This window comes from Conger conger, chromosome 4 (assembly GCF_963514075.1).
Source record: "Conger conger chromosome 4, fConCon1.1, whole genome shotgun sequence".
Taxonomy (NCBI): domain Eukaryota; kingdom Metazoa; phylum Chordata; class Actinopteri; order Anguilliformes; family Congridae; genus Conger; species Conger conger.
In genome coordinates, this window is record NC_083763.1 from 65,907,935 (window position 1) to 65,934,667 (window position 26,733).

Here is a 26,733-nt window from a genome sequence, read left to right on the forward strand (position 1 = left end):
TCAGGTCCTGTGGCTCTCCAGGGCTAGGGCTATAACACACTTGGTGGTGTTGTCAGAGTACTGTTTTCCAGTAACCTGCCACTAGGTGGTGCTGGGAATGCACACAGAAATGAAATGTCACAGGGTATAAAACATGCTAGAATATTGAGCAGTATAATTGCTGCCAAAAATTCTTACAGTATATATAAATATTAGTCTCTCCTTATGGCAATACAGTGCATTGATAATTCATGTTCATACTGTTCTGTTAGTTGATTAAACGACTCAATGGAGTATTAGAACCCATCCCAGATTTGTATTGAAGAGTCATACTGTGAATTACTGCGGTTTTATGTGCGATAGGTGTGTTACTGTACTTTGGATGCAGGCTGACTAGCACAACAACGCAGTTTATATGCTGACATTTATAGCAAACATTAAACTAAATCAACTACAAGCTTTAAGGAATCATTGGAACAATTTACTGTCCTTATAAATCTGATGTTTTCTCTCACTGAATATGATAATAGTTACATTATTGCCTATGCACCTCTGTTTATTCATGAGGCTTTGTGTCACATACCTTTTATTACTGGGCTGTACATAATATTTATTATTGGGTATTAGGGTTATTGGATTGAACTGTGTCATGAGTCCATAAAAACCATTGACTACAACTGGTGTTACAATATCTATTCATATTCGCATAAACAGACTTAAACCTCACTGGAAACCTCCCCCAGGAATGTCAACACAAACACGCCAAATTAATATTCCTCCTGTGCTTTAAAATTCCCAAGTTAAAAACATGGCACTTCAAGGGGTGGTAGGGCGCAATTCTTTATTGGCATTTAGAGTGATCAATAAAAATACCAACCAGAGACAAGCGCACCAACGTCACGGGGGCAATAAAGGTATACAATGCCTACTGCAGTGTAAGCAGAGTGTGCAGGGTCCAGGACTCAGTCTGCCCTGTGGAAAATGCTAGCGGGTCCAGACAATGCGGTGAGCCGTGCACAGTGAGGGAAAGGGATTGCCTGACTGGGACAGCGCTCTCTCTTTCTCTCGCCCCCTTTTTTTTTTTTTTTTTTTTTCCCGGGGTGGCCTCGGGGGCCTGCAGAATGGGCTCGGGGAAGAAAATCAAGTTGGCCCTGTGTGAGGTGCTGCAGTTTGCAGGCCTCTGCGTGCCTGTCTTCATCATCATGCAGCGCTTCGCCTCCATAATTTACCGCGTGAAGAGCCAGGCGCAGCCGCCCGGCGACGCCAGCACCGCCTACTGGCTCATCGTGGCCTCCTCCGTGGCCTACGTCACCTCCGTGGCCTTGCTGGTCTGGGTGCCCATGAAGTACATGGTCTTCAAGAAGAGGAAGTTCTTCGTAGGGAGGAAGAAGTGGTGAGTGGGGCCTGGTTAATGTCTGCTTGGCTGCTTGTGCTTCTCTGAGCTGCTGAGTCGCTTTTCCCCATGGAGACGAGCGGAGAAGGGAACTCACTGTGTTAAAATCTGTGAAGAATATAGCTGGATATTTGGAGTTGTAGGGCAAGGTATAAACCGTCTGCATATCAGGTGGCTACTACCTGATGACTACTGTCTGTTCTGTTCCTATGGGTGTTGAGTAAGTGCTGGCTTTGGCTCTCCCTCACCACTTTCTTCATGATATCATATTACCATGTCCTTACTCAGTGAAAGAGGAGGCTGTGTTCATGTAGTAGGCAGACTCCCAAACCACCAAAGGGCTTTCATAGTTAATCTGTGGAGCTCCATACTCTCGACAGGACAGGAATCACATCCACATGAAGTTAAGCTGTGAAAGCCTCAACACGAGACCATGGTGGCCGGCAGTCACCAACTGGCCTAATAAAGCTGTTGCATCATTAGGTCAGGTGGACTGGCTGGTGTTTGGCTTCGTAGGGTGGAGGTCTGGGAGTTACAGTGAGACTGAATAAGAACACAGGATCGTTGTGGTTGGCAGGTACTAGGGGAGTATGTACCCTTTGCCTGTGGTATGGGGAAGGTGGCAGTTAGGAAAAGGGGCTTGAAACTTTGAGGTTTTAGGTTCTGTTCTGCAGATATATGCTTCAGCATTATGCTGAATTGCTTCAGTAAAGGAATTGTATGCAAAAGAATGTGAGCTCTGGAAAATGTGGTAAATGCAAAAGGGGGAGGAAGGGGATTAGGTGCTGGTGACAGTGAGTCACTGTGTTAATGCTTTTTGATGTGCATGGAATGGCCTCTTGGCACATAGCAGTGGCACCCGGGTGTGGGGTTTTCTGGAGAAGAGATTGTAGTCGAATGTGCTTTTGGTTTTTCTCAGAACATGGGTACTCCCAGTCCCTCATCTCGATAAATGCCTCCCACGCACGCTGGCAGCACACAATGAACCGTCTCTTTTTCATTTTCACTTTTTTTCATTCGTATCGCTGACTCCAGCACTGCCTCTTTTCCATACCGCATTTAAAGCATCTTGACAATTTTATCCTCCAAGAAAGTATGCAGAAGTGAAGATTATAAATGCTTTTCAGGATTGCAGGCACTTTAGGAACCACCCCCCCAGGCCCCCACCCCCCGTATTCTGTCACTCTTCAACCGCGGTTAGACGTACTGTACAGCACATTACCATAAAGCGTGGGAGCACTGCTCAGTGCAAATAAACGGTCTAATTGAACGACTAGTCCTTCTTTATTCTGACTGTGTTTCAACACATAATTTTACATGTGAGAAATATAGAGTTTGAGCCACCGGCAAATTTGAGGATCGCTGATTTATTGGCATATTGACTGAAGTGCCAATTCACCACACTCACCTGAGTGTGTAAATTCACAGCTATAAGGCACATGACATCTGATAAGAGACAATTGCACCCAGCTGCACAAACATCCCAGACACCCTGCAGGCTCTTATCTCGATGCCACTGTTCTGAGCGGAAACACACACACACACACACACACACACAATAAACTCCCCGATCACATCCCTCTCTGAATGCTGCACACAACTCCCACTGCCTAACAGGCCCTCAAATTTAGTTTTTTTTGGTTATTGTCAGCCACCATGGACCCTTCAGCACACATTTGTTACCGTGGTAACTGTGCGCTGCTATAACTGCCGTGCGCTTGCTTGTGCAATGATGTCTCTTCATAGGCTTGCATACTGCTTGTATTGCTTGTATATCTGTTGCATTGCTATTATGACATGCTGTTGAGGCTCCCAAGTGTATCATTCAGTAAAGGTGCTCGGTACAAGCGTGGGATCATCTCTATGACTGAGAAATCACTGGAGCGAGCCAGTAATAGAGTGGGTTTAATATTCAGCAAGTGTCTTTTTGATTTCCTGTGTGTAGATTTGTGCTAGCAGCACGCTAGATGTCTATGAGGCTGCCTCTTAGCTGCAGGGGATTATATGGCTCCAATCAGCAAGTGTGCTCTCCTGCAGTGATCTGTGGCCTTCATACTGTGCAACATTATGTAGTATTATTGAAAAAATGTACAGCACAACATGTAACCAAAATTGCAGAATGATGCTAATTGTACTATTGTAGTAGATAAATTGTAATAATATATGACAATTGCTCTTGGGTTAACAGCAGCAAAGTAAGTTCTGGTAAAATGCTAGCATGACAGTGGTGGCAGTATGTGGATTATTGTATTTCATATACCAGGAACAAGCAAAAGAAAAGATAACTATTTTAGACTATGCAAGAGTCACTTTGTTGTCATTTGAAGTTTGTTGAAGAGCCAACATAAAAATATTCCATAGGAATATCAACAGAAGCTTAAATTGGACTTGGTGGAATAACATTCATGAAATCCAGTGAATGAAGACCAAGGGAGCTGTTCAGTTCTTAGTGCTGATATATTTGCTTGGAAGCAGCCCTGTAGCAGGTAGCAATTGCTTATGTGGACCGAACTTGCATTTCACTGCAACCAAGCAAGAGGAAGGGAGTGGGGGGGGGGGGGTCTCTCACTCTCACTCATACGTTTATATGCAATTGTAATGCAGTAATGCAATTAATACACAGATAAACGGTTTAAAGGGTACTAAATCTTGTTTTCATTCATTTAATAAATCTGGCAGAACATGTTACATGATTGCCACATCACAATGACTGATTTATAGATTCAATAATCGGATAGGTCAATTCATCTGTCAAATTCTATTAATTAAATGTTACAGCTAGAACAAAAACAGTTGCGCTTAAATATGCCATTTTCAGATGGTGTTATTGAGCAGTCAGTTTTGTTCCTCTTTTAGGAGACCAGTGACCCTGGCCTATGTCATCCTCTCAACATTGCCCTGCTTCGCCTTTCTCATCGCCAGCTCTGAGGTAATCGCACCCCAATGTACACAGCTCTGTTTAACCCTCCTATTATGACCGGTTTTACGTTTGGGGTCAGATTGAGCCAAACAGTTGAAATAAACACAAAAATATTGCAATAAGAGATTTTGGACACATTGTGTGTTGCCTTCTTATTGTCTCCCAAATTATTAGCTTTTTATCAGAAAATATGAAAAAAATCTGTGAAAAACATTTTAAAGGAACAGTAAGTGAAAGTGTGGCATCTGCATGGAAAAAAACAAATCTGAGGAAAATTACTTAATGGTTGTATATTTTCTTACATTTTATACAGTTAAAGTTGATTAAAATAACACTGCTCACTACATTTGGTACAGGACGTAGCATAGCATTATGTTTATTGCATGTTTACTATTTAATCCCACCATATCAGAAAACAGTATCAATATAAAAAAGGGTTAGCTGGTTTCTAAGAGATGTCAAACGCTGAATGGGGTCAAATTGATTGCTAACATAATAGGAGGGTTAAGCCATCTGGGTTTGCAACCTTTGACCTTATTCCTAGTGTTACTGAGGACCTTCCTGACATTTTGCACGAATGCATTCTGAGTGGCAGTTTAATCTGGTGTGCCACTCTTTCAGAGGTCAGCTAAGACTGAAATGGTATAGTTTTGGGTATTTTAATTCTTATTACATATTAATTTATTGATGTTTTGTGAGTGTCTACTATTATGGCAAAACAAAGCATTGGATTAATGTGCTTGGTGTGCTATATACTGTACTATATTATAAATACCTTATAATCAATATAATAGCTATCACATACATGAGTATATGGGGGGGGGGGGGGGGGGGGGGTTGATACTGAAGGTATCCAAATATTACTTTACAATAATAGTTTGTTTTCAGTTGCGTTTTATTTCTCTACCAATGCATTATTTATTTATGCATTCAACTATCATATCTTGTCCTTTACATAAATAAGTTCTTTTTTTTTCTTTTTTTCTTTGCACAGTATTCTAGTTTCTGGATGACATTAGACTAACACTTCTAGTGCCTAAGTCCACAGAATTGCTGGTTTATATTCCTGGTGGGAGGAGAGAAAGCTCACAGTCTGGGAATGGCAAAGTCTGATCAGCTGATTTTCATAAGGGTACAGACATGTGACACTGTAGTTGATTGGTGGAGTGCTCATTTTGATCATTTACTTGAAGAATACTATGGAGTGTTCCACATGCAGAATTATTATGCATTATTGTGGGATGCATGGCACAGCCATGGCCATTGGGCAAACACGGTATTGCAGACTAATATAATGGCCACATTGGTTTGTTTTGTTATTGTTGTTTGGGAAGCAAAGGCATCTCTTGGTGTTATACAGTTATCAATCTGACAACACAGGCCATAACATGTCCATCTTTTCTTAGAAATGCACAGAGGGATGTTTGCTCTATGTACAGATATGTTACCACCTCAGGGAGCATTAATCAGTCAACATACTGTAATCTGCTGGACTAGCAGTCCAGAAAATTGAAAGATACTGAATCACTTCCACACTAAACATGACTTTTACACTGAGTGACTGGGTTACTTTAAAATAACATTAAAATCATTTGTCTGTCCTCAGTTAACCTCAGTTAAACATTTATTTTGTTACTGACACAATGAGAGTTGAAATAACATAATCAACGGAAATCAATGTATCAATTGATCCATTTAATTGTTTGCAAGTCAGTATCAAACGTGTAATGTAAGTCTAGATATTTTTAATGTTGATTTTAGATTTTTTTTCGTGATATTCTTCCAGAGCTAACCAACTACTGTGTTGGTTCACTGTGGTCCACTGACCCTACAAAAAAATGATAATAAATATTTAAAACAAAATAATTATATTGCTGTATCCAGGCATGGGTTGTCTGCGGAAGCCCTCTCAGGCTACATGGTAAAGTGCCATTGGTTGAGAGATGTCACCTAGGAGACCATGGGAAGAAAATGGCTCCCTAAGGAGTAATCAGGACAGCTGTATGACCAAAGCTGTTGCACGCTAGACTCTGATAAGCAGCTGTGCTCCTCTTCCTGTCTCTCCTGGCAAATGGTTTGGCTCTCCAAATGCCAGCCAGTTTCTGCTGGGTGAATGGCCATTTATTTTTTATTGTTATTATTTTAGCGTAACTCCTTAACGTAGGTCAGATCATTCTGTGCTGTTTCTTCTCAAACTCTTCTGCTTGCCTGGTTTTGACCTGTGGCTGAAGTCCACGGACACTCAGGTCACACTATTGAGTCAGATGCTATCTTTATATCACATTACATTACATTAATGGCATTTGGCAGATGCTATCTCCCCTTAAATAGAACCTAATAAAACCTAAACAAAAAATACTGTTACAGAGCAAAATAACTCCAGGACAATATTGTATTCTAATGAATCACTTGTGGTTAAGTGAGAGCAAGTGAGGTTTGAAATAATCCTCTTGGTATATTTAGGGTTAGGGCCAAATTTCAGTTTCCTTGCCATTTTATTAGCTTGTTTTTCAGTCAGTTGTCTTCAACATAAGCCATGAGCAGTAAAGTAAAATGGGCTTGTATAACAGCATATATACTATATCCTGGTGGTTTATCCAAAGGTCATCTCAGTGTTTCTTAGTGAGCAGTCCAGTAGTTTTCCTTGGCTTCAGGGTGCCTGTCTTATCATATCATATTAACAGTGTCATTATCTAATATACCAATAGAAAGACAAAGCTTTAAATAACATTTACATTTACATTTTAGTCATTTGGCAGACGCTTTTAATCCAAAGCGACTTACAAGTGCATAGGTTCTACCACAAGTCAAAGCATCACATCCAGAACTAGAAAAATACACCTGGACTGCTGTTCTAAACATATAGTCGTCATCATAAGTGCAATTTTTTTTTTTTTTTTTTTTTGGGGGGGGGGGGGGGGGGTTAGACAGGGATAGGGGTATCAGAAGGGGGGGGCGGGGTAAATCAGGAGGGGGGACTAAGGTAGAGTTTGAACACATTTAGGTATTGCTTTGGTCGCTTTCTTTCATGCATACCTGATTTGGTACGACTACTACGACAAGATCCCATGCACAGATATTTGCCAGTGGATACTAGCTAGTCCAGGAAATAGATACCACTGTGTAAGAAGAAGAAGACGATTCAAGGCATTCAAAAGCACATCCCCCCAAAACCCTGACATCCCATTCCAAAACAGTACTCCAACGACAAAGTATTTCAAGAGTCGTCTTTCCCTTTTGCTGTTTTAAGAGGAAAAGACCACACAAGACCCAAGACCTACAGGCAGACAGTCTGGTATGAAGAGTAAAGAATGGTCAAAGGGTTCTGGAGCTGGACTCTGAAACAACATAATTTCAGGAAACAAACACAGAGCTGAAAAAACAAACAGGAGCGACACAACAGATTTGAATTTGTATTAATATATTTATTTTAAATTTACATTACATTACATTATTGGCATTTGGTAGACACTATTACCCAGAGTGAGGTACAATTGATTACCCGAAGCAGGAGACAATCCTACCCTGGAGCAATGCAGGGTTAAGGGCCCAACGGCTGTGTGGATCTTATTGTGGCTGCACCGGGATTAGAACCACCGACCTTGTGTGTCCCAGTCATTTACCCTAACCACTACTCTACAGGGGCTTTCAGTTTTAATGTACCTTTTTCTTTTACTGTTTCTTTTATGTAAATATTAAACATTTGAAAGTTTGAGAAATTTCACTGTTCTCTGTCATATGTGTCAAAATGAAGTATGGCCCGTGACAGCAATTAGCACAATTAGGGCAAGGGTGGAGTCCCTTCTGCCCGAACATTTCCTGGAAGCCTGGCAGTAGTCATCGAAGGTCAGGCCACTGCATGCTTGCACAGTAGATACAAACCTCTAACCTACAGTATCCATGAGAATGCCCCACCGATCCAGCATGCAGCTGCCACTTCTTGAGGACACAAATATTATAATACTACCACTATTTGACTTGTATATGTAATTCTGGTAGGATAGGTTATCCAGAGCCAACATGATCTTGCACCAATTTTTCATGCCCTGGAAATTGGTTCACATATATTGAATCCTGGATAACTCCACGACGACATTCTGCAATTGCAAGGAGACATATAATACATTTGAACAGATATATTACATAATAGATGTATTTACACATAATCTGTCGGCAAAAAGCCATGGTAAGAAATATAATACATATACGTTTGAACATATATATGAAATAACAGATGTGCTGTATTTACACATAACCTGTGGGCAAACAGAACCAAAATAGTAGCAACAGAGGTTATGGTTAGGGTTACAGTTACGATGTAACATTGAGTGCCTCAGTTTTGGTTAATGTTCTGTTAACTTCAACCGCGAGGGGCGGATGTTCAGATTACTTCAGAACACAGAGGCCGATTTCAGTGGTCAGAACATTCGGTCACGAGTCGTCGAATTAGTGTGAAATGAAAAGAGCAATGAAAGGCATGATAAGCTGTCTTTTATTTGCTGACATCAGGCAGTCTGTGCCAACTGAGGGTGACATGAAGTCCTCCACAGGTTGCAGAGGCTGGCACGTGGCAGAGTGAAAAAAGCAGGTTCTTACACCATTGGTGACTGTGCTCTCTCCTCAAATGAAGGCAGGAGAATGGGTTTATGGCTAGGATTGGATACTCTAGACTGGGAGAAAATTGGAGGATTGAGAATAAAAAGATACAGTAAACTCACCTCTGCTTGTCTGAATAGTCAGAGGCTACTCTTAGCTCTTCCTACATCGCAAACCCACGCAGTACAGTTCATCTGCACAATTTAAAGAACAGAGCCATAGTCAGGCAGTGTCCTGGAGCTCTTTGCTTTCAAATACCAGTAGTGATTTTATATCCACATTAGGATGTTCAGTTAAGAACATTTTAACCACTGTTGTGATCTTACACCTTAAAGGGATACTGAAGGTAGAAAAACAGATGGGTTGGTTCTGAAGGCGATGTTCAGTCATGTGGTTTTGTGATCCTGTGCCACAGGTGCAGATCAGTAACAGCATGAAATACGACACGTTCACTGAGCTCCCAGTGTCGCTGGTCCTGTTCTCGCTGATCTGCATTGACATCATCGAAAGGATCCGACACTGTCGCCTCACCGGACAAGGTAGGGCACCCCCACTCCACACCACCCCGCCTCTATCACACCAAGCATAATGTACCGTTCAGAAGTTTGGGGTAATATGAGATGGTCATGTCGGATACGACTGAAAAATGAACAGTATGTTCCTAAAAGTAAAGGACATGTAAAGCAAGTCAAATTCCTTGTAAAATGAGAGAAAAGGCTTATCAAATTGGTGAAGGACCATCAAGCATTAATGCAATTTTACATGGCTAGCCAGACATGGAGTAACATAACAAAACATTTTCTCTACATAATGTATCATTTAGAGCTTATATTCCTTCTATTGAAAGAGAATTTGGCGAGAGCACAGCTGAAATGCACAGGTTGTTTTCTGACCTGTTCACAAAGGTTCCTGTCCTCCAGGAAGTACAAATCATCATTCCCTCCCAGACTTTGGCTTTTTAGGATTCTTCTGACAGCCCGTCCTTCCTGTGCAGAGTTGCCATGCTGCAGTGCAGCATGGCGCTCAAGGTTAATAATACTCACACCATTGTCTCTCTCTCTGTCACGTGCCAGCTAACGAATTTGAGAGGGACGCCGACATCCCCTCCACGGTCCTAACGCATGTGGAGCAAGTGACCCCGGTGATGACGGTGACGGGCCAACTCAACTCCAACGGTGCCAACCCCAGGCCCGAGGCTAACGGCTCTGTGCCGGGTCTTCCAGGTGTCCAGGACAGACACTTCGGCATGTCAGGGCTGGGTTCCCGCAGAGTCAGCCCGGCCTACCACCTGTCCCCGTATGCTTACTCCGGGCCCCTCCGCTTCCTGTGTGCCAGCGACATGAGGGCTGAGATCTTCGTGGAGAGCTTCATCTTCTGGTTCGATACGGTGGAGATGGTGAGGGTTGCGGGGCACCCCTTGGTCTACTACTCCGGCTGGGTGTTCCCCATATACATATTCAGCTTCCTGTCCCTTCTGCGGCTCATCCTCACGCCCCGGAGCCCCCTGCTCTCCTCGTTAGGGGTGGCGCTGCAGGACCTCCCCTTCCTCTTCGTCCGCATAGCCCTGATCGCCATTTTCGGCTTCGTGACGCCACTGCTGTACCTGATGAAAAACCTGCTGGTGTCCTTGGCATTCATTTACTTCAACTTCATGACCAAGCTGAGAATCTTTAACACAGAGAGGATGTTCTGAAGAGAGGCAGAAGATGCACAGACAGTACTGGCGGGAGAAAGGGGAAGAGTTCCCCAGTGATAAAAGAGAACCTGGGCAGAGTATAATAGAAGGGATATTAAGGACACTGAGGCAGTTTTGAGGGAGTAGATGTTGTCTCACTGTCACTTCACTTCCGCATTGGCACTTCCACCAATGGGTGGATTGAAGGTCATGTGATCCCCCCCCGTGTGTGTCAGTCAGCACAGTATGTCTGCCTATGAACGGGATAACTGGAAAAAACTTATGGATGCCGTTGGTGACATGATTGCAGATGGGAAAAATGACTTTCTGTTGTCTTTATTTTTTCCCCAAATCATAGTACATGGACATGGGAAAGTGCCTCTAATGTCAGTTTCTACTAATTTTCTAACAGAGCAAGATTTTTCCATTACCAAAAAGTGCAGTGAAGGTGTATGCATATAAGTCAATGTTATTATTCATCTTGGGTTTATATTTCCTTAAAAAATAAAATGATATGAAAAGATAGGTTGGGTTTATACCACTTACACATACTTTCTTTTTCTGTAAAATAAAATACTTCAGTTTCTGTGTTTCTGTGGTTGACTTTCTTCATGTGTGGGGTCTCTGACTGATCTTCCTTGCAGATAGTACCAAATTGTTACAGACGTACAGTACCTAAATCTTACAATATACTGACCTACAGGGGGAAATGGCTTTCACAGACTGAATTACCAGAGAAAATAATATCCGTTTTGCCTTGTGAACAGGAGCCTTGGCACAATTACATCACATACAGTAGTTCTGTAACAATCTCACCCTTTATCTTTATACAATCATACTTTTCACAGTTACTGTTGGCTGGATTCCAACAACATTCATCATCAGTTTTGACTTATGATTAAAATGTTTTTGGCAATCGCAATGGACCACAGCTTGGTCCGTTTAGATTTCCAAAATTAACTTGCCAAACTGTGTTTGAAGAAAAATGAAGTCAGAGCCAATGACAAATTTTCTTTGAATCTGGGCCAAAATATTTCATTTCCATATCACACAGTTTTGAAAATGAGATTTTTGCAGCTTATCTTTAAAAGTTGTGAAGTAATGGGGCTATTCTGCGGGTATGACGCTTGCAGCACTTTTAATATAAAAGCTGTCAAAAAATGTCAAAATGCTTGCAAAGTCATTTAATGCCAGTGACAGAGAAATACACAGTGGAGAGTGTTGCTTCCTAAATAGTGTGGGGTGCATATTTTTGCATAGTTTGGGAGCAGTTAGACCGTTAGAAAGGTTAGGAAGGTACGGAAGGTTTATTTCTGCTTTGAGTTTTGGTGAGACTTTCACTGATATCATACTTATAAACTTTTCATGGCTGCCTCGGTCACCCAATGAAGCATTTATGGTATGTTTTGGAATTATGATGGAATGATAAGAGGAAATGCACGATGCTCCTAATTTCTACAACTTCCTTATGGCTTTAGTGTACATGGGGTGTATCCTGTACCTGTCACACGTTCCCTTTACTAAGAAAGGCCGTTACTTTAGTTTCACTTTTGGGGTTATTAGGCAATCGTGGAGAGAAAAAGTCATTATTTATTAGGCAAAAGAAAAGGTCTTGATTTGTATTAAAGTGAGAAGAGCTGTCATTAAGAATGGAAATACATTTGAACTGCAAAGAGTGGACTCAAACCAATGATTACTGTCTGCCTGTTTGAGTAAGTAACCCACACAACAGCCATGGATTGGATTCTTTCACAGTATCATACTGCAAACTCTGATTTATTGCTATGTTTATGCATCCAGCTCCATGTTAAATGCTTTCTTTTGGATATTGTCTTCCCTTGAATCCAGGGGGAATTCTCAGCATGCCAGGATTAGAAAATGACTGCCAAACCAAGTCAGATTCTGTTCCAACTTATGTGAAGCAAGGGAATTTATATCTTCCCTAATTTTTTCTTCCTTCCACGAAGGGTATAAAACACGAAAGTCCAGCATGAAGCGTATCTCACAATCTACTGCTACGTCAATGGACCTTAATAAGGAAGTGTTACCATGACAACCTCAACAGCATTTGACTTAAAACATGAGGTCCGTTTCATTTATAATTCAGTTGATCCCTTGCCTTAGGGTTCACTCCTTGTACAGTATGTCAGACTTTTTGTCACTAGGGCACTCATTGGAGGATGGACATTGCATCTGCAGATTCCCTTTACATTTGAATGAACGCCTGTGTTAATTGTTGAACTTGAACAATGCTCTATCAGCTTTTGTATCGGTTGCACCTATGTCATGGCTTTGTCTGTTCTTAAGCTCTGGTTGGCATTTATATAGCGCCTTTATCCAAAGCGCTGTACAATTGATGCTTCTCATTCACCCATTTATACACACACTCACACACCAATGGCGATTGGCTGCAACGCAAGGCGCCGACCAGCTCATCAGGAGCATTTGGGGGTTAGGTGTCGTGCTCAGGGACACTTCGACACAGCCCGGGCGGGGGATCGAACCGCCAACCCTCCGACTACCAGACGACTGCCAGACGACTGCTCTTACTGCCTGAGCCATGTCGCCCGCCTCAAACCGAGCGTCTGCAGCAGCACTGCTGAAAGTCTGACTGGAACATTCTCTGCTTTTTATCCTACTTATTTCGTGCCGTGTATCACTTTTTCATTTATTATGGAGTAAATCTAGCAGGCATTTGATCTTTTTTTTTGAGGCTCTTGGCACTGGTTTTTGTGCGGGTACTCTTACACTGATCTTGGCTTCTAGCAACATAGCCTCCTATTCATCGCTCATCAGCATCAATATCCACTTGTTGAAATATGGTGTTTAGTCTGGATACATAATATATACCAGTGAAGAAAAGGGCTCCTTTATTTCTTCAATTTGTGAAATGCAGGATCTAGATTATCAGAGAAACTATCTGGTATGATCATTTAAGTTGCCCCAAGGCCCTCTGTGTCCGCAAAAATATGTACCCCCCCTGGCAGGAGACATGATAACCTGTCATGAGTCCATCCGTACACAGTCCAATGCAGTTAGTCAAGCTTTTTTCCTTTAACCCCAAAGAAAAGCATAAAAGTATCTTCAAATATTTTCAAAGCAAAATCCTTCGTCATTTCCTTGTTCTGAAGTACTAACACAACAATGACTACTACTACTACTACTACTACTACAACTACTACTACTAATAATAATAATAATAATAATAATAATAATAATAATAATAATAATAATAACGATAATGTAATATTATTAATAATAATTTTAAAATGTCATCAGTTATATCTAATAAACAATCATTAGAAAACTAATTATCACTTGAAGCCTTCATAATGGACAAAGTAATCTTTTTTTATCTTTTATGTGTGCATGTATCCCCACAAGCAAAGCAGTTTGTTGCACTAACTAGGAGCTACATCTGTTTACATTCCTTCGGAAGTAACCTTGCTATTAAAAATACAGTTGTGCAGTATTCTTCTTCAGATAAACAACTCATATTTCCTCTGTGGTCTATGACCTTGACACCATATACAGTCATTTCAATGATAGAAGGCTGTATTAGCCCTTAGTAATGGTGCATAAACATTGCTTTGAATAAACTTGTGGGTTTTGCTTCATTGGTTGTTACTAATTTGCCATGACCCTGCCTGACCTCTGTGTGACAGTATTGCTTCTTAGGAGGAGGTGTGCGGTGTGCCATACCCCCCCCCCCCCCCCCCCACACGTTTCATCTGGCAGGATGCAGGATTTCCTCTTGTTCATACCCTCTTTCTGGAGTCCTAGCCCCCGTGCCTCTGCTCCACTGCTCCGGGCTCCTCTGGGATGGCGTTATGGGTGGGTCGCCTGCATCAGCAGTCTGTGGGTCACTGGATCCTCCCATTCGCACTCTCTCCTATTCGGCACAGACAGCGCTCCCTCGCCCTTTCGGGGTCTTACTCAAAAAACACCATGTTTTTCCGTCTTTTCCTCATTCATTTAGCTTTCCAGGCATTCATGTGCCTGCTCTAGTACATTCCAAGTCATCAACTCCCAATTACCATGTCATGAGATCCAGCAGAAAAAACATTTTTTTAAGTATTTTAATTTGACCTCCATTAGCACAATAATTGAGAGTCACTCTGTAAATACTATATATTATGTTGTGGATATGCCGGCATGTTCCCTATCAGCTACAGTACTATGGGCTTTCTTTAATTCTCTCTCCCCAGTGTGGATTCAGCCTTCAGTGGATCTGCTTGCAGGCTATTAGCACGCCTTCCTTGGCTGTGTGTCCCGCTATGCTGGACAGAGGTCCCCAATACCAAAACTTTTTTCACACATCACCACGCCATCCAGTTTCCCTCCCATCCTCCCAATATAATAATTTCTTCAAAGCCTGGCTAAATGTCAATCATCTGTGATTTTTGCTCCATAGGCTTCCCAGAAGAGTCTGCCCTGTGGGCATATCCTAACATTGACCCATCCCCTGAGTCAGTATGTACAACTGTAACTGTACTGTAAATGCATGTCAATCCACATACAGTACATAATGACTGATGAGAAATGCACACAAACTGGTACTCAATGCATCAATGATGCTGTTCATTTGGTCGTGCAATATACCACTGAATGACGAGCTTCCCTTCCACAGATATTGTGAAATATTTATTAATATTATGATAATATTAGGCCTTGGGCATTGTACCCAAAGAGGAGCGGGGTGGGGGGGTACCTTTTTCACTTCCCATGTATGTATGTATTCGGCATTAAGGGAGGAGAGGCATCCCTCTCTCTCTTACAGTCGGTGATAAAGGGCACCTAGACACACAGATGCAGCCTTGCCTCACCCATCTCCTCTGGGGAACAACTTCATCTCATTTCACTCTGGCTGGGGAAAATTATGCCACATTTACAATGACACACATTTCACTGGCTTTTGTGTCTCATCCACACCTTTCGCTGCACTGCTCAGACAGGTATGTCCATCTACCTTATCCTTTTGCACACTGATCATCACAATTCCTGTTGCATTTGAACATTGCAGATAACATCATTGATGCTAACTTTTTCATTGATTTTAGTGAAAAAATATTAACTGGAATGCACTTTATTTTAAGATAAAGACTATTTAAGATCTTATTACCTAGGTAGTAGTTTATTTACAAGGCGATATGTCCCAAATGACAAGAGACACATTGGTCAAATGTTGATACAACGATTTGCAGTGTCTTGGCATGCTTGTTTCTTGTTGCTCTTATGAGTGAATTACAATCAGCAGGCAATTCATCAAAACATCACAGAGCAAGTGGCGGATGTCCAAATATTATGCATGCACAAATCTTGGCCAAACATCCAATGTATCTCTTGTAATTTGCAGACTTGCAGCATCCAATGACAGTGCAGCAGCAATAACTTGCAATAATTATTTGCATTTAACTTATTTTAGTAAAAATGTTGAACAGAACTTTTTGAATAAAACCTTCTCCTACCGATAGCAAAACAATTTCTTGGATTTATATAGTACTATTTATGGACCATTATATTTAAGCTCAATTGATATTGGTATGAAAATGTGATTTACTTTAAAAGGCAGGCTGGTGGCAAAATTAGTTACAGTAGTTTATTGGTATTCCTGATTCATCTGGATAATTCATCAGTTTGATTGTGGGAGAATTCTTGATTTGCAATATTCAGTTTTTACTTCAAGGAATGTTTCATGGAGAAACTTTAAAGCAGGGGTGCAGAAATCCGGTCCTGGAGGGCTGGTCTACGAGCTTGTCAGGTTCTGTGTGTTTCTGTTATCTTTTTCACGTCTAAATCTTCAGTGTTTTTGCTTCAGTGTTGTTACCTCTGCGCTTTCCGTAGTCTGATATCTGCACCTGTCCTTTTCAGTTTCTTGTTGCTAGTTCATCTTTATGTTATTCTGTTCCCTACCCCGCTTCTTGCTTCCCTGTACCTGTGCCCTGTTATTGTCTATCTCTGCTCTGCTCTGCTCTGCTCTTGGATGTTTCTGGTTTGATCTCTGCCCAGTTTTTGGACTCTGCCTTGGAATTTTATTTCTGTACCTCTGTCTGTTTGTCGTCTTGTTTTTGAATGCGGTTCTTCTTGAGGGCGGTTTTCCCGACAACGCTCTGCCTGCCCTCCATGCACCTGTCTGTTTGGATTACACCCATTGCCCCCTGCTTATTCTAGTCAACTGTGGGTCGCTTTGGATAGTCAGTGTAATGTAATGTAATGTAAGGCGTATACTGGTCAGCACCTTTCCTTTCTGTTGCGCAGACAGCAGCTCCTTCCTGATCTACAATGAGGACCACAACAAGTGTGCCAACGTTGTGAGCGCCACGGCTGTGGAGGTGGCCACCTGCGACCCCACAGCTGACTCGCAGAAGTTCCGCTGGGTGTCAAAGCGCCACGTCATCAGCATCTCGCTCAAGCTGTGCCTCGGTGTCTCCACCATTAAGGACTGGGTGAAGGTGCTGCCCTTCCCCTGTGACATGAAGAGCGAGCACCAGGAGTGGGAGTGCAAGAACGAGACACTCTTTGGCATCAAGGGCAACACCCTGTACTTAAACTACGGCAACCGGCAGGAGACGAACATCATGCTGTACAAGGGCTCCGGGTCCTGGAGTCGATGGAGAGTGTATGGAGTGCATGGTGTAAGGGCGACCTCTGCTCCGGGGGTTATGAAGGTATGAAGACACTGAGGGTTTTGGTTGAAGTCTATGGGGATACCTGGGGCATCCAGACATGAAGGCAAAAGACTCCTTCTACTGTATAGTGGCACAGAGAGCTTCTCACATTCTGACACTTTGGTCATTATGATCACACTGCCACTTTCCTTGTTAGTAATGCTTGCAGGATGTAAAATTACTGGGTCTTTCAAAATAAATCATAAGAGGATGCGTCTAGTTTGTGTTAAGCATATTCTGTACAGTGGGTAAAAATTGCATCATTGGCCAGTTATTTATGATGAATAAAGTATAAACAATATGACAATAGCCTTGGTGAAAAGGGAGTTAATTGTATTGATTTAAATAAAAAGAACTCCCACAAATGTCAACAATATGCATTGTTGCAATGGTGCTGCTATCTAAAGTGAATACTATAACCTTCAAGGATTTTTTTTTCACTCTGGTCACCCTGGCCTCCTTGCTGTAATATTTTTAGGCTATAATCTGCACCACTAGAACTGTCTTTTTTTTTCTTTTGCTTTGCTTTTCCAATCCTTTATTTCCATATTTGCCTTCACTCAAACGCCAGCTGGAACCTACTTATAATTTAGATAGTACTACACATTTCACCTAATAGTATTTATCCCGGCATTGCCAGGTATTTCCTTATGTAAAGTAACAATTGTGTACCTTTATCCTTGGTGATGAACTGACCTTTTGTATTTTTTTTGTAGAGGTGTTTACAATTGGGAGCAATGGAATGGGAACGCCCTGTATGTCCCCATTCAAGTTCAATGAGAAATGGTATGCAGAATGCACCAAGGATGGCAGATCTGATGCGCAACAGACACAGACTTCGACAAAGACAAAAAGTGGGGCTTCTGTCCAACAAAATGTAGGTTATTGCTCAATTTATATACGTATAATATTTTTTTTCCAATGAGTATGAAACAGGAAGCCAAATATCAAAATGTCCCTTCCTCTAATGTTCAAGGAATGATTTTTCATCAATTCATGGTCACTTTTTCGTACTTCTCAGAACAGTGCAGCTGTTCTGCTATTTCGTAACACTTGCAAATACTCACACGTCACCCCCCTGCTTACTTCCCTCCACTGGCTGCCTGTCATGGCTCGCATCAAATTCAAAACATTGGTGCTAGCCTTCCAAGCAGTTAAAGGGTCTTCCCCAGCTTATCTGCAAAAAATCATCAGACCCTACACCCCTGCCAGACCTCTTCGTTCAGCCTCCACAGGCCGCTTGGCACCTCCCCCTCTCAGAACCTCCACCTCACGCTCACGACTACTGTCTGTTCTGGCTCCACGGTGGTGGAACGAACTCCCCGTTGAGGTCAGAACTATAGAATCTCTCCCCACCTTCAAGCGCAAGCTGAAGACGCACCTCTTCAAGCAGCACCTCTCCCCATCCCTCCCTACCTCCCTGTGAACCTTAATTGTTGTCTCTGTGACTTGCTTTGTGTATCGGTATTTTTAGTTGGCTAGGTTAGCAGTGTTTGGTGACTTTTGCTCTGTTTGTTTGTTTGTTTGTTCAAAAAAAAAAAAAAAGCCCCTTGTCCTTATCTTTGTTGTACTGGTAGCAGTTGAAATTGTACTTACCTCTAGGGTCTTTCAGCGAACTTATCCCTGGTTATGGGTATGCACTTTGTTGTACGTCGCTCTGGATAAGAGCGTCTGCCAAATGCCAATAATGTAATGTAATGTAATGGGTGAAATTAATTGAGAAATGGAATTCTGGGAATTGTTTAGAGTTGCCCATAGCCAAATAGACCATGACATGAGAAGCTTTCCACACCGATTTTACTTTAGAGCACAAAGACAGCATCCAACTAAAATATATATATATATATATATATATGATTTATTTATTTATTTATTTTTATTTGTATTTTTTTCTCTGTTATTCTGTTATTGCATGTGGAATTATTTTATTTTCCAGTTTTTCTACTGTTTTTGAGGCGGTCGGCACCTACGGTGTCTGGTCTGTGACCTCCTGACATAAATATTGGAAACTTCCTTGCATAATGGGGGCAATATAGTGACAATATGGTGTCCCAGCTCCAGAAGTAGAGCCACTACAGTGGCAGGAAGAGGAAGGCCTTTTTTATTTTTTTATTTTTTTCATTTACTGGTGAAATACTACGATGCTGGCTTACATGAAAACCCTGAGGACATGCTTCAGAACATGACACCATTATTTCACTGGAAACAATAAGTGACGAGTCCCAAACCTTTTGGCCCACAGAGTAGCGGGAAGCGGGGTGACGTCCGCAAATTTCTTTCTCTCTGAGATGTGGTGTAACAGAGTGGCACGAGCCTTTTTCCCGCCCTCCGGGTGTGTTGAACCAGTAGTAGGGCCGCTGGAACTTCAACATCCCTGTCCTCCTTGGAAGCCCAGGCAGCAGGCGAAAGGTGAGAGTCCCGTGGAGAAGATCGGGAATTAATTATACGCATACTCCTCCCAAGGCAGTGAGATGACCCAGGAAGACAATGACTTCTCCACCAGGCACCTCCTAGTTCATCCTCCTGGTCCAAGCGATGGTTCTGTCCCGCCTGGACTACTGCAATTCCCTCTTGGCTGGCCTCCCAGCGTCCGCCATCAGACCCCTCCAACTCATCCAGAATGCAGCAGCTTGTCTGGTCTTCAACCTTCCCAAATACTCACACGTCACCCCCCTGCTTACTACCCTCCACTGGCTGCCTGTCATGGCTCGCATCAAATTCAAAACATTGGTGCTAGCCTTCCAAGCAGTTAAAGGGTCTTCCCCAGCTTATCTGCAAAAAATCATCAGACCCTACACCCCTGCCAGACCTCTTCGTTCAGCCTCCACAGGCCGCTTGGCACCTCCCCCTCTCAGAACCTCCACCTCACGCTCACGACTACTGTCTGTTCTGGCTCCACGGTGGTGGAACGACCTCCCCGTTGAGGTCAGAACTATAGAATCTCTCCCCACCTTCAAGCGCAAGCTGAAGACGCACCTCTTCAAGCAGCACCTCTCCCCATCCCTCCCTACCTCCCTGTGAACCTTAATTGTTGTCTCTGTGACTTGCTTTGTGTATCGGTAATTTTAGTTGGCTAGGGAAGCAGTGTTTGGATAGTTAACTTTGGTCACTTTTGCTCTGTTTGTTTGTTTGTTTGTTCAAAAAAAAAAAAAAAAAAAAAAAAAAAAAAGGCCCTTGTCCTTTTCTTTGTTGTACAGGTAGCAGTTCAAATTGTACTTACCTCTAGGGTCTTTCAGCGAACTTATCCCTGGTTATGGGTATGCACTTTGTTGTACGTCGCTCTGGATAAGAGCGTCTGCCAAATGCCAATAATGTAATGTAATAATGTCTAGCCGTTTGTCTGGGGGTGACAGCTGGATGATAACTGGGCCTTGGCTCCAATGAGCGTACAAAACGACTTCCAGAAGTGGGCCATGGTCCGTGGTCACTTCCAGGGGCAGGCCATGTAGACAGAAGATGTGGAGGAACAGGAGCTCTGCTGTCTCTTTCGAGGAGGGTGACTTAGGGAGAGCAATGAAGGGCACATATTTCGAAAACCGGACCACAATGATGAGTTTAAGAATAAATCTTAAACTGTCCTTATCTGGAATCCAGAAGACGGGTTAATCACAGAGCGTCTTCTGCTTTGTGCTTATTGTTTTCTTTTATATCCCACATCCGTTATGGAGCAAGATCCTATACGGGAAAGGTGTTTCAGCTCGGATTGTAAGCTGACAAAGCACTTCCTTCTCCAACAGTGTGTTTCTGGATAACGGGGACATTGCTACACTACAGGCTGAAAACAGACTATTACCAGTATCATCTTTTTATTTATTTCCTGAAACTCTACTGCCTTTTGGATAGTACAACTGAGTCACACTGGGGTTTCTGATGAAGACAACACTTATAAGAAACAAGCAGTACACAAGCACCTCAATTTAGAAATTCACATCTGCCAGAGCGATGAGAAAGGATCAGCAATGAGAGAGCCCCCTGATCAAACTTATGATTAAAGGCCCATTTCATTTTCACATCTGTATTAATCAAACCTTTACTGCTCATGTGAGAGCCCTTTCCATAGCATGCATAGAAGAGTAATGACAACATTTTTAAATTTATTTGTTTGTAATACATTAGCTTACACAATGTAAGATACACCTTGTAATCACAATCTCTTTATTACAAGTATTTTATTTTTAAAACCATTCTTTCAACAAACCGGTGTCAACCCGAGGCAGATGGGTTCCCCCTACTGAGTCAGGTTCTCCTCAAGGTTGCTTCCTGTTAGCCAGGGAGTTTTTCCTTGCCACTGTTGCCCTTGGTGTACTCTTGGGGACCGGTTTCTCTATAAAGCTACTTTGTGACAAAGGCCCTTTGTTAAAAGCACTATACAAATAAAAATTGATTGATTGATCTTGCCTTCTCTTCATCACTACATTCAAGCAAGTTCTTGAATACTGTGACAATGCTTCTTTGTGCATCATTTTAAAAGCAGAGGTCAGTGTAAAGGCCAAGAGTTTGAAGAATCAGGGCCAAATTCATTATATATTAAATCAGTGCAAAACACAGCAGGTTGCAGTTCAGTTCAGTGTTGCTGTCTTGCAGTTGCTAAGGAAGGCACAGCTGCAATCAATCTATGAATTAAAATGTTTGTTTAACAAAATTCTAATTGTTTCTCAAAGTTTTCTAATTGGAATACAGTGCATGATATTTCCAGCCTGTTTCAATGGGTTGGAAATAACACAGAATAGTTGGTTCATGAAATGTTTATATGTTTTGAGAAGGAGAACAGTGTTAATAACGTGTTAATTTCTTCTGCAGGGCTGGGTCAGATATGAATCATACTGCTACTTCATCGGCACTGAAACGAGAACTTTTGATGAGGCTGTACAGACATGCCAGGGCTCTGACTCATACTTAGTCGATGTGTCAAGCAGGTACAATATTATATACCAATTTATTAGGTAGACCTGTACACCAGCTTGTCACTGCAAATATTTAATTAGTCAATCATGTGGCAACAACAAATGCAGAAAAACATGCAGACGTGGTCATTTCTGAACACACTATACGTCAAACCTGAAAGTGGATAGGCTACATCAGCAGAAGAATGAATAAGTCGAAAAAACGTCTAATAAATAAATACCTAAAGTCTAATAAATACCTAATAAAGTGCTCACTGAGTGTAGATACAGTATATTTGTTTAGCTTTACTACATTTCTGAGAAAAACCAATGGACTGTGTTTATGTGTGTTGTAGATATGAGAATGCCTTCCTCGTCAGCTTAGTTGGGCTCAGGCCAGAGAAGTACTTCTGGATTGGGCTTTCTAACACAGCGGACCGTGACACCTTTGTATGGACCAACACGAAGACCGTCAGGTTCACTCACTTCAACGTGGGCATGCCAGGTACAGTGCTGTATTACACCTTGCTTTATGTCCTAAGGACCACTTCCCAAAACATCTCATTATCTATCACTTCACATACATTTTTTTTTTTTTTTTACATTGCAAGGTGTAAATCAAAGTGTGTTTCATGCTATGCTTGTGCACATATAGTCAGGCCTATCTGTGAAAGCACAGTTTCAGTGCTTTCATTTAGCGAGCTTCACTGAGCGTGAGGATCATTTTCTTTGCATGCTGTGTGGCCCAGTCAGGATCTGTCTGGAAAAAAAAAAAAAAAGTATTTCACTTGGTATCTTTGTGTTAGGTGTGTTTGAAAAAAGACAGAAAACAGGGCTGCGTTGCCATGACAACTGGAGCATTTGCCGGATTATGGGATGTGGTCAGCTGCACCAGCCTACAGAAGTACCTCTGCAAATGCATGGCAGAGGGGTTTACATCTACAACAGCCCCAAACACCACAACAACCCTCAGATGCCCCCCAGCCTGGCAACCCCTCTCAAACAGGAATACATGTTTTAAGGTACATATAGAGAGAAATACACTGTGACCACTTTATTAGGTAGACCTGCACACCAGCCTTAAAATGCAAATATTTAATCAGCCAATCATGTACCAGCAACTAAATGCATACATGCATGCATACATGGTCAACAGTTTTTCAGACCAATTGTCAGAAATGTGATCTCAGTGACTGATTGTTGGTGGCAGAGAATGGTAGTAAAAAGTAGTTAATGAGAGAGGTCAGAGGAGAAGGGCCAGTAATCGGAGGAGACCTGCTCAGTATTCACAGTGAGGGTGACCTGACCGCTGGGTACATGTGAGTCATCCTCTCCGAAACTGCTCCTCTATCCTTTCATGACACCAATTGGTTTACATCCTGAATACATCCTTTGCAGGTGGTGTGGGAAATCATGGGCAGCCACGCAATGAATGCTGGGTACAGCAGTCCTCACTGTTGTGTTACAGAACATAAGGTCACACTTTCATGAATTGGCATTAACTAATGTAGTTGTTGAGATGAATTAATACATTAATGGTCAGATTCATTAATTAAACATTTACTTTTTTTTAAATATATATCCTGTATTCTGTTTGGTAGTTTATTCTGTGTTTTTGTAACTTTATTCTTTTTCATATTCATGTGTGGTTTCTGTTTACATTCATTGTTCATTGATGTCTGCGTCTTTATGTAGTTCTGAGCCCGGATCACTACCCTGTCTGCATGATTCACTATTCGGGTGTTTTCGGAATGGAGCTTTTGGTGTTTGCAACAGCCTGAATAACGTGATATTATTATTGTCTTGGCAGGAATTAGGGTTCCACATTTTATGAAGCTCACTGAGTCCCATGTTTATTGCAGTGCCTAATGAACAGTGGGAGATTATGATACGCATGTAGTGATGCATTTCCCCAGTTCACTGGAGAATGTTCTGGATGTGGCTGGTGCTTCACAGTGAGTGTTTTTGGCTTGAATGTTTTTGGCTTGAATGTTTTTGGCTTGACCTTTGAATGTGCCCTGAATGACTGGGCCTGAGGAAAACATCCCATCTCTCTGGCCAATAGAGGAGTAGAACAACGCTCACAGAGTATAATAACTGTAATGGCCTACTTATTACATTAATAAACACAATTATTTACACTGTTCTTAATAACTGATGGGTACACAAAACAAAACAAATCGTGATGTGCAATACGCAAGCAATGAATGTCCAATTCATTACATTACATTGCTTAAAAATATGAAGATCATTATGTATGGTGGAACAGTTTTTTGCCTCCCTGGGAGGGCTTTGTTGCCTGCCTCACTGTAAGCATGAATAATTGAGCTTTCCATAACCCCAGCATATGCAAAATGTTTTCTATTTGATTTGAGTGTTTTAATGGAATTTCAGAAACCGTGGGTGGAGGATTAATTTCAAAGAATTAATTTCATATGTGAAATAATGACAACTGTGATCAGCAAATGTTGAGGCATTAACAAAGAGAGAGCAGAGACACAGAATTCAAGTAATAAGATTTTATTATAAAGGGCCTGTGGCTAGCTGCATGCTAGCCTTCGTCAGAGTCCTGGATAACAGTGAGCCCCTTTTCCTTCACAGAGTACAATAAGGCGAAGGATGGCTGGATTGAATACAACGACACACAGTATTATATTAATACTCAGAGGTTTGTATGGATGACGCCAGAACATACTGTCAGAAGCACATTGGTGATCTTGTGGTCATAAGTGATGAAAGTGAGAAGAAGTTTCTATGGAAACAGGTGATGTATATCCATTTTAAGCTCCTTTAGCAAACACCTGTGCATAATAATGTAATATCTGTTACTAAATTATACTTCTTTTCTATGAAAAACTAGAAGTGTGTCTATACGCTTCTTAATTCAGAATGGCACTGGCTATAAGGTATGAAAGTGTGATTTGAATTTAGATGGAAGATGGAAAATAACCTAGGATGTCTTGATTTATATTAACTTTAATTGCTATTCATACACTAGTCCATGATATAGGTCATAATGATAGGTCATAATGATAATCTTTGACTATTTCTGGTTTCCTTCTCTTTTTCTCTCTTTTGAAGGTTGTGCTATGTCCTCTGGGTCTGTTGAACATCTCTCTCTCAACATCCTTTTGACACTTTCCCCCTATACGACTATTTACTAGCTTCCAGGGCAAGTGAATACAAATGTTTAGGATTTTTATTTTTTGTTGGTGAGTGCATTTTCACTATCATGATGGGATCTGGAAAAAAGCGATGAAGAATGAATTTCTTTTTCACATTTGCTTCAACAGGAGCTTCTCTGATCTGCATTGAAGATGCCGTGGAGGCTAACTTCATACAGTAAAACCTAGAGCTACATCATCATCAATATTCAAGCTTTTGGATTGGCCTACACAAGGTCTACAATGGTAAATTACTTTTGAGGGGTTTTCATACGGAACACCAACATAACAATAACATTATTTTTGAATAGTGGTAATACCACCTCTGAATCAGCTCAGTTTGCATTTGAAAATTAAATCTAAATGAAAAATGTTCTACAGAGCAACAGCAACACAAACCATCACTTCAAATCAGGGAATATCCACATAAAATGATACTGTTACTGTATTTTCATCACAGAGGATTGGTTATGGATTGACAACAAAGTGGTTGACTACACAAACTGGGACACAGATGAACCATCTTCCCACTCCCAAGAGGACTGTGGAAATCAACTTGTTCAAATCCAAGTGGAACAATGTGAATTGCAATAATTACCTGTCCTTCATCTGTGAAGCAGAAAAGGGTAAGTAAGGTGACTTGTCACATTAATGAATTCTTAATGTGGTGATATCAGTGGAAAATCTGACAGAACAATGGGCCTCATGCAAGAACACATTTTTAATCTTGACATAAATATCTCTGAATTTTTTCGAACGAAGGGCTCATACGAGTATGCAGCATCAGATGCAGCATTCCAAATGAATATCTCCATTATAATACAGTATATGATTCTGGAGATGGGTTCCATCGGATAGATGGCCAATGGGATTAATGAGAACAGGGACGACTGATACCTGATTGGACAGACAGTGGCACTTTGGCAAAACATTATCATTTGGCGCCCCTTTGATAAAATTTTGTTTTTTTTCTCCTAAACAATCCACTGAAATTTGTTTCGGAGGACAGAAAGAAGCAATGCCTGATCCGAGTTGTGTGGGCCAGGCGAGCTATGCTGACATGCACTGCAAGGCTCTTGTGTATATGACTCGTACGACAGGTCGTAAACGTTGTTCCTACCTAAGGAAAAACTTTAAGTGAAAATTGTTGAATGTGCCAAGTACTCCTAATTACTTGTTTTAAGAAATTTCAGAACAAATACTGTTTATTTATACGAGTGGTTCTTGCATGAGGCTTCTGGTTCTCTCCTTTTCGGTGCATTACTTTCCATCTGGAACCTTTTGGTGTTGTTTGTATGCAATGTAACCCGGAGTAATAATAACTAGGGAATAGAAACTGGTGAATGGCAGATGAAAACATCCATCCATCCATCCATCCATTATCTTAACCCACTTATCCTGAACAGGGTCGCAGGGGGGCTGGAGCCTATCCCAGCATACATTGGGCGAAAGGCA

At 41.6% G+C, this 26,733-nt stretch overlaps 1 protein-coding gene across 1 annotated transcript; it reads left to right on the forward strand.

Annotated features, from left to right (window-relative positions):
- Window positions 1-1,100: 1,100 nt before the first annotated feature.
- LOC133125706 (transmembrane protein 236-like) lies at window positions 1,101-10,581 on the forward strand. The gene is made up of 4 exons (XM_061237233.1): window positions 1,101-1,372; window positions 4,229-4,301; window positions 9,304-9,427; window positions 9,962-10,581. Exons 1-4 carry the CDS (start codon window positions 1,101-1,103, stop codon window positions 10,579-10,581), a joined length of 1,089 nt encoding a protein of 362 aa, XP_061093217.1.
- The last annotated feature ends 16,152 nt before the right edge of the window (window positions 10,582-26,733 follow it).

Coding starts and splice junctions, on each gene's coding strand:
- LOC133125706 (XM_061237233.1), top strand. CDS start 1,101: ATGGGCTCGGGGAAGAAAATCAAGTTGGCCCTGTGTGAGGTGCTGCAG. Junction 1,373..4,228: donor TTCGTAGGGAGGAAGAAGTG/GTGAGTGGGGCC, acceptor TTCCTCTTTTAG/GAGACCAGTGACCCTGGCCT. Junction 4,302..9,303: donor TTCTCATCGCCAGCTCTGAG/GTAATCGCACCC, acceptor CCTGTGCCACAG/GTGCAGATCAGTAACAGCAT.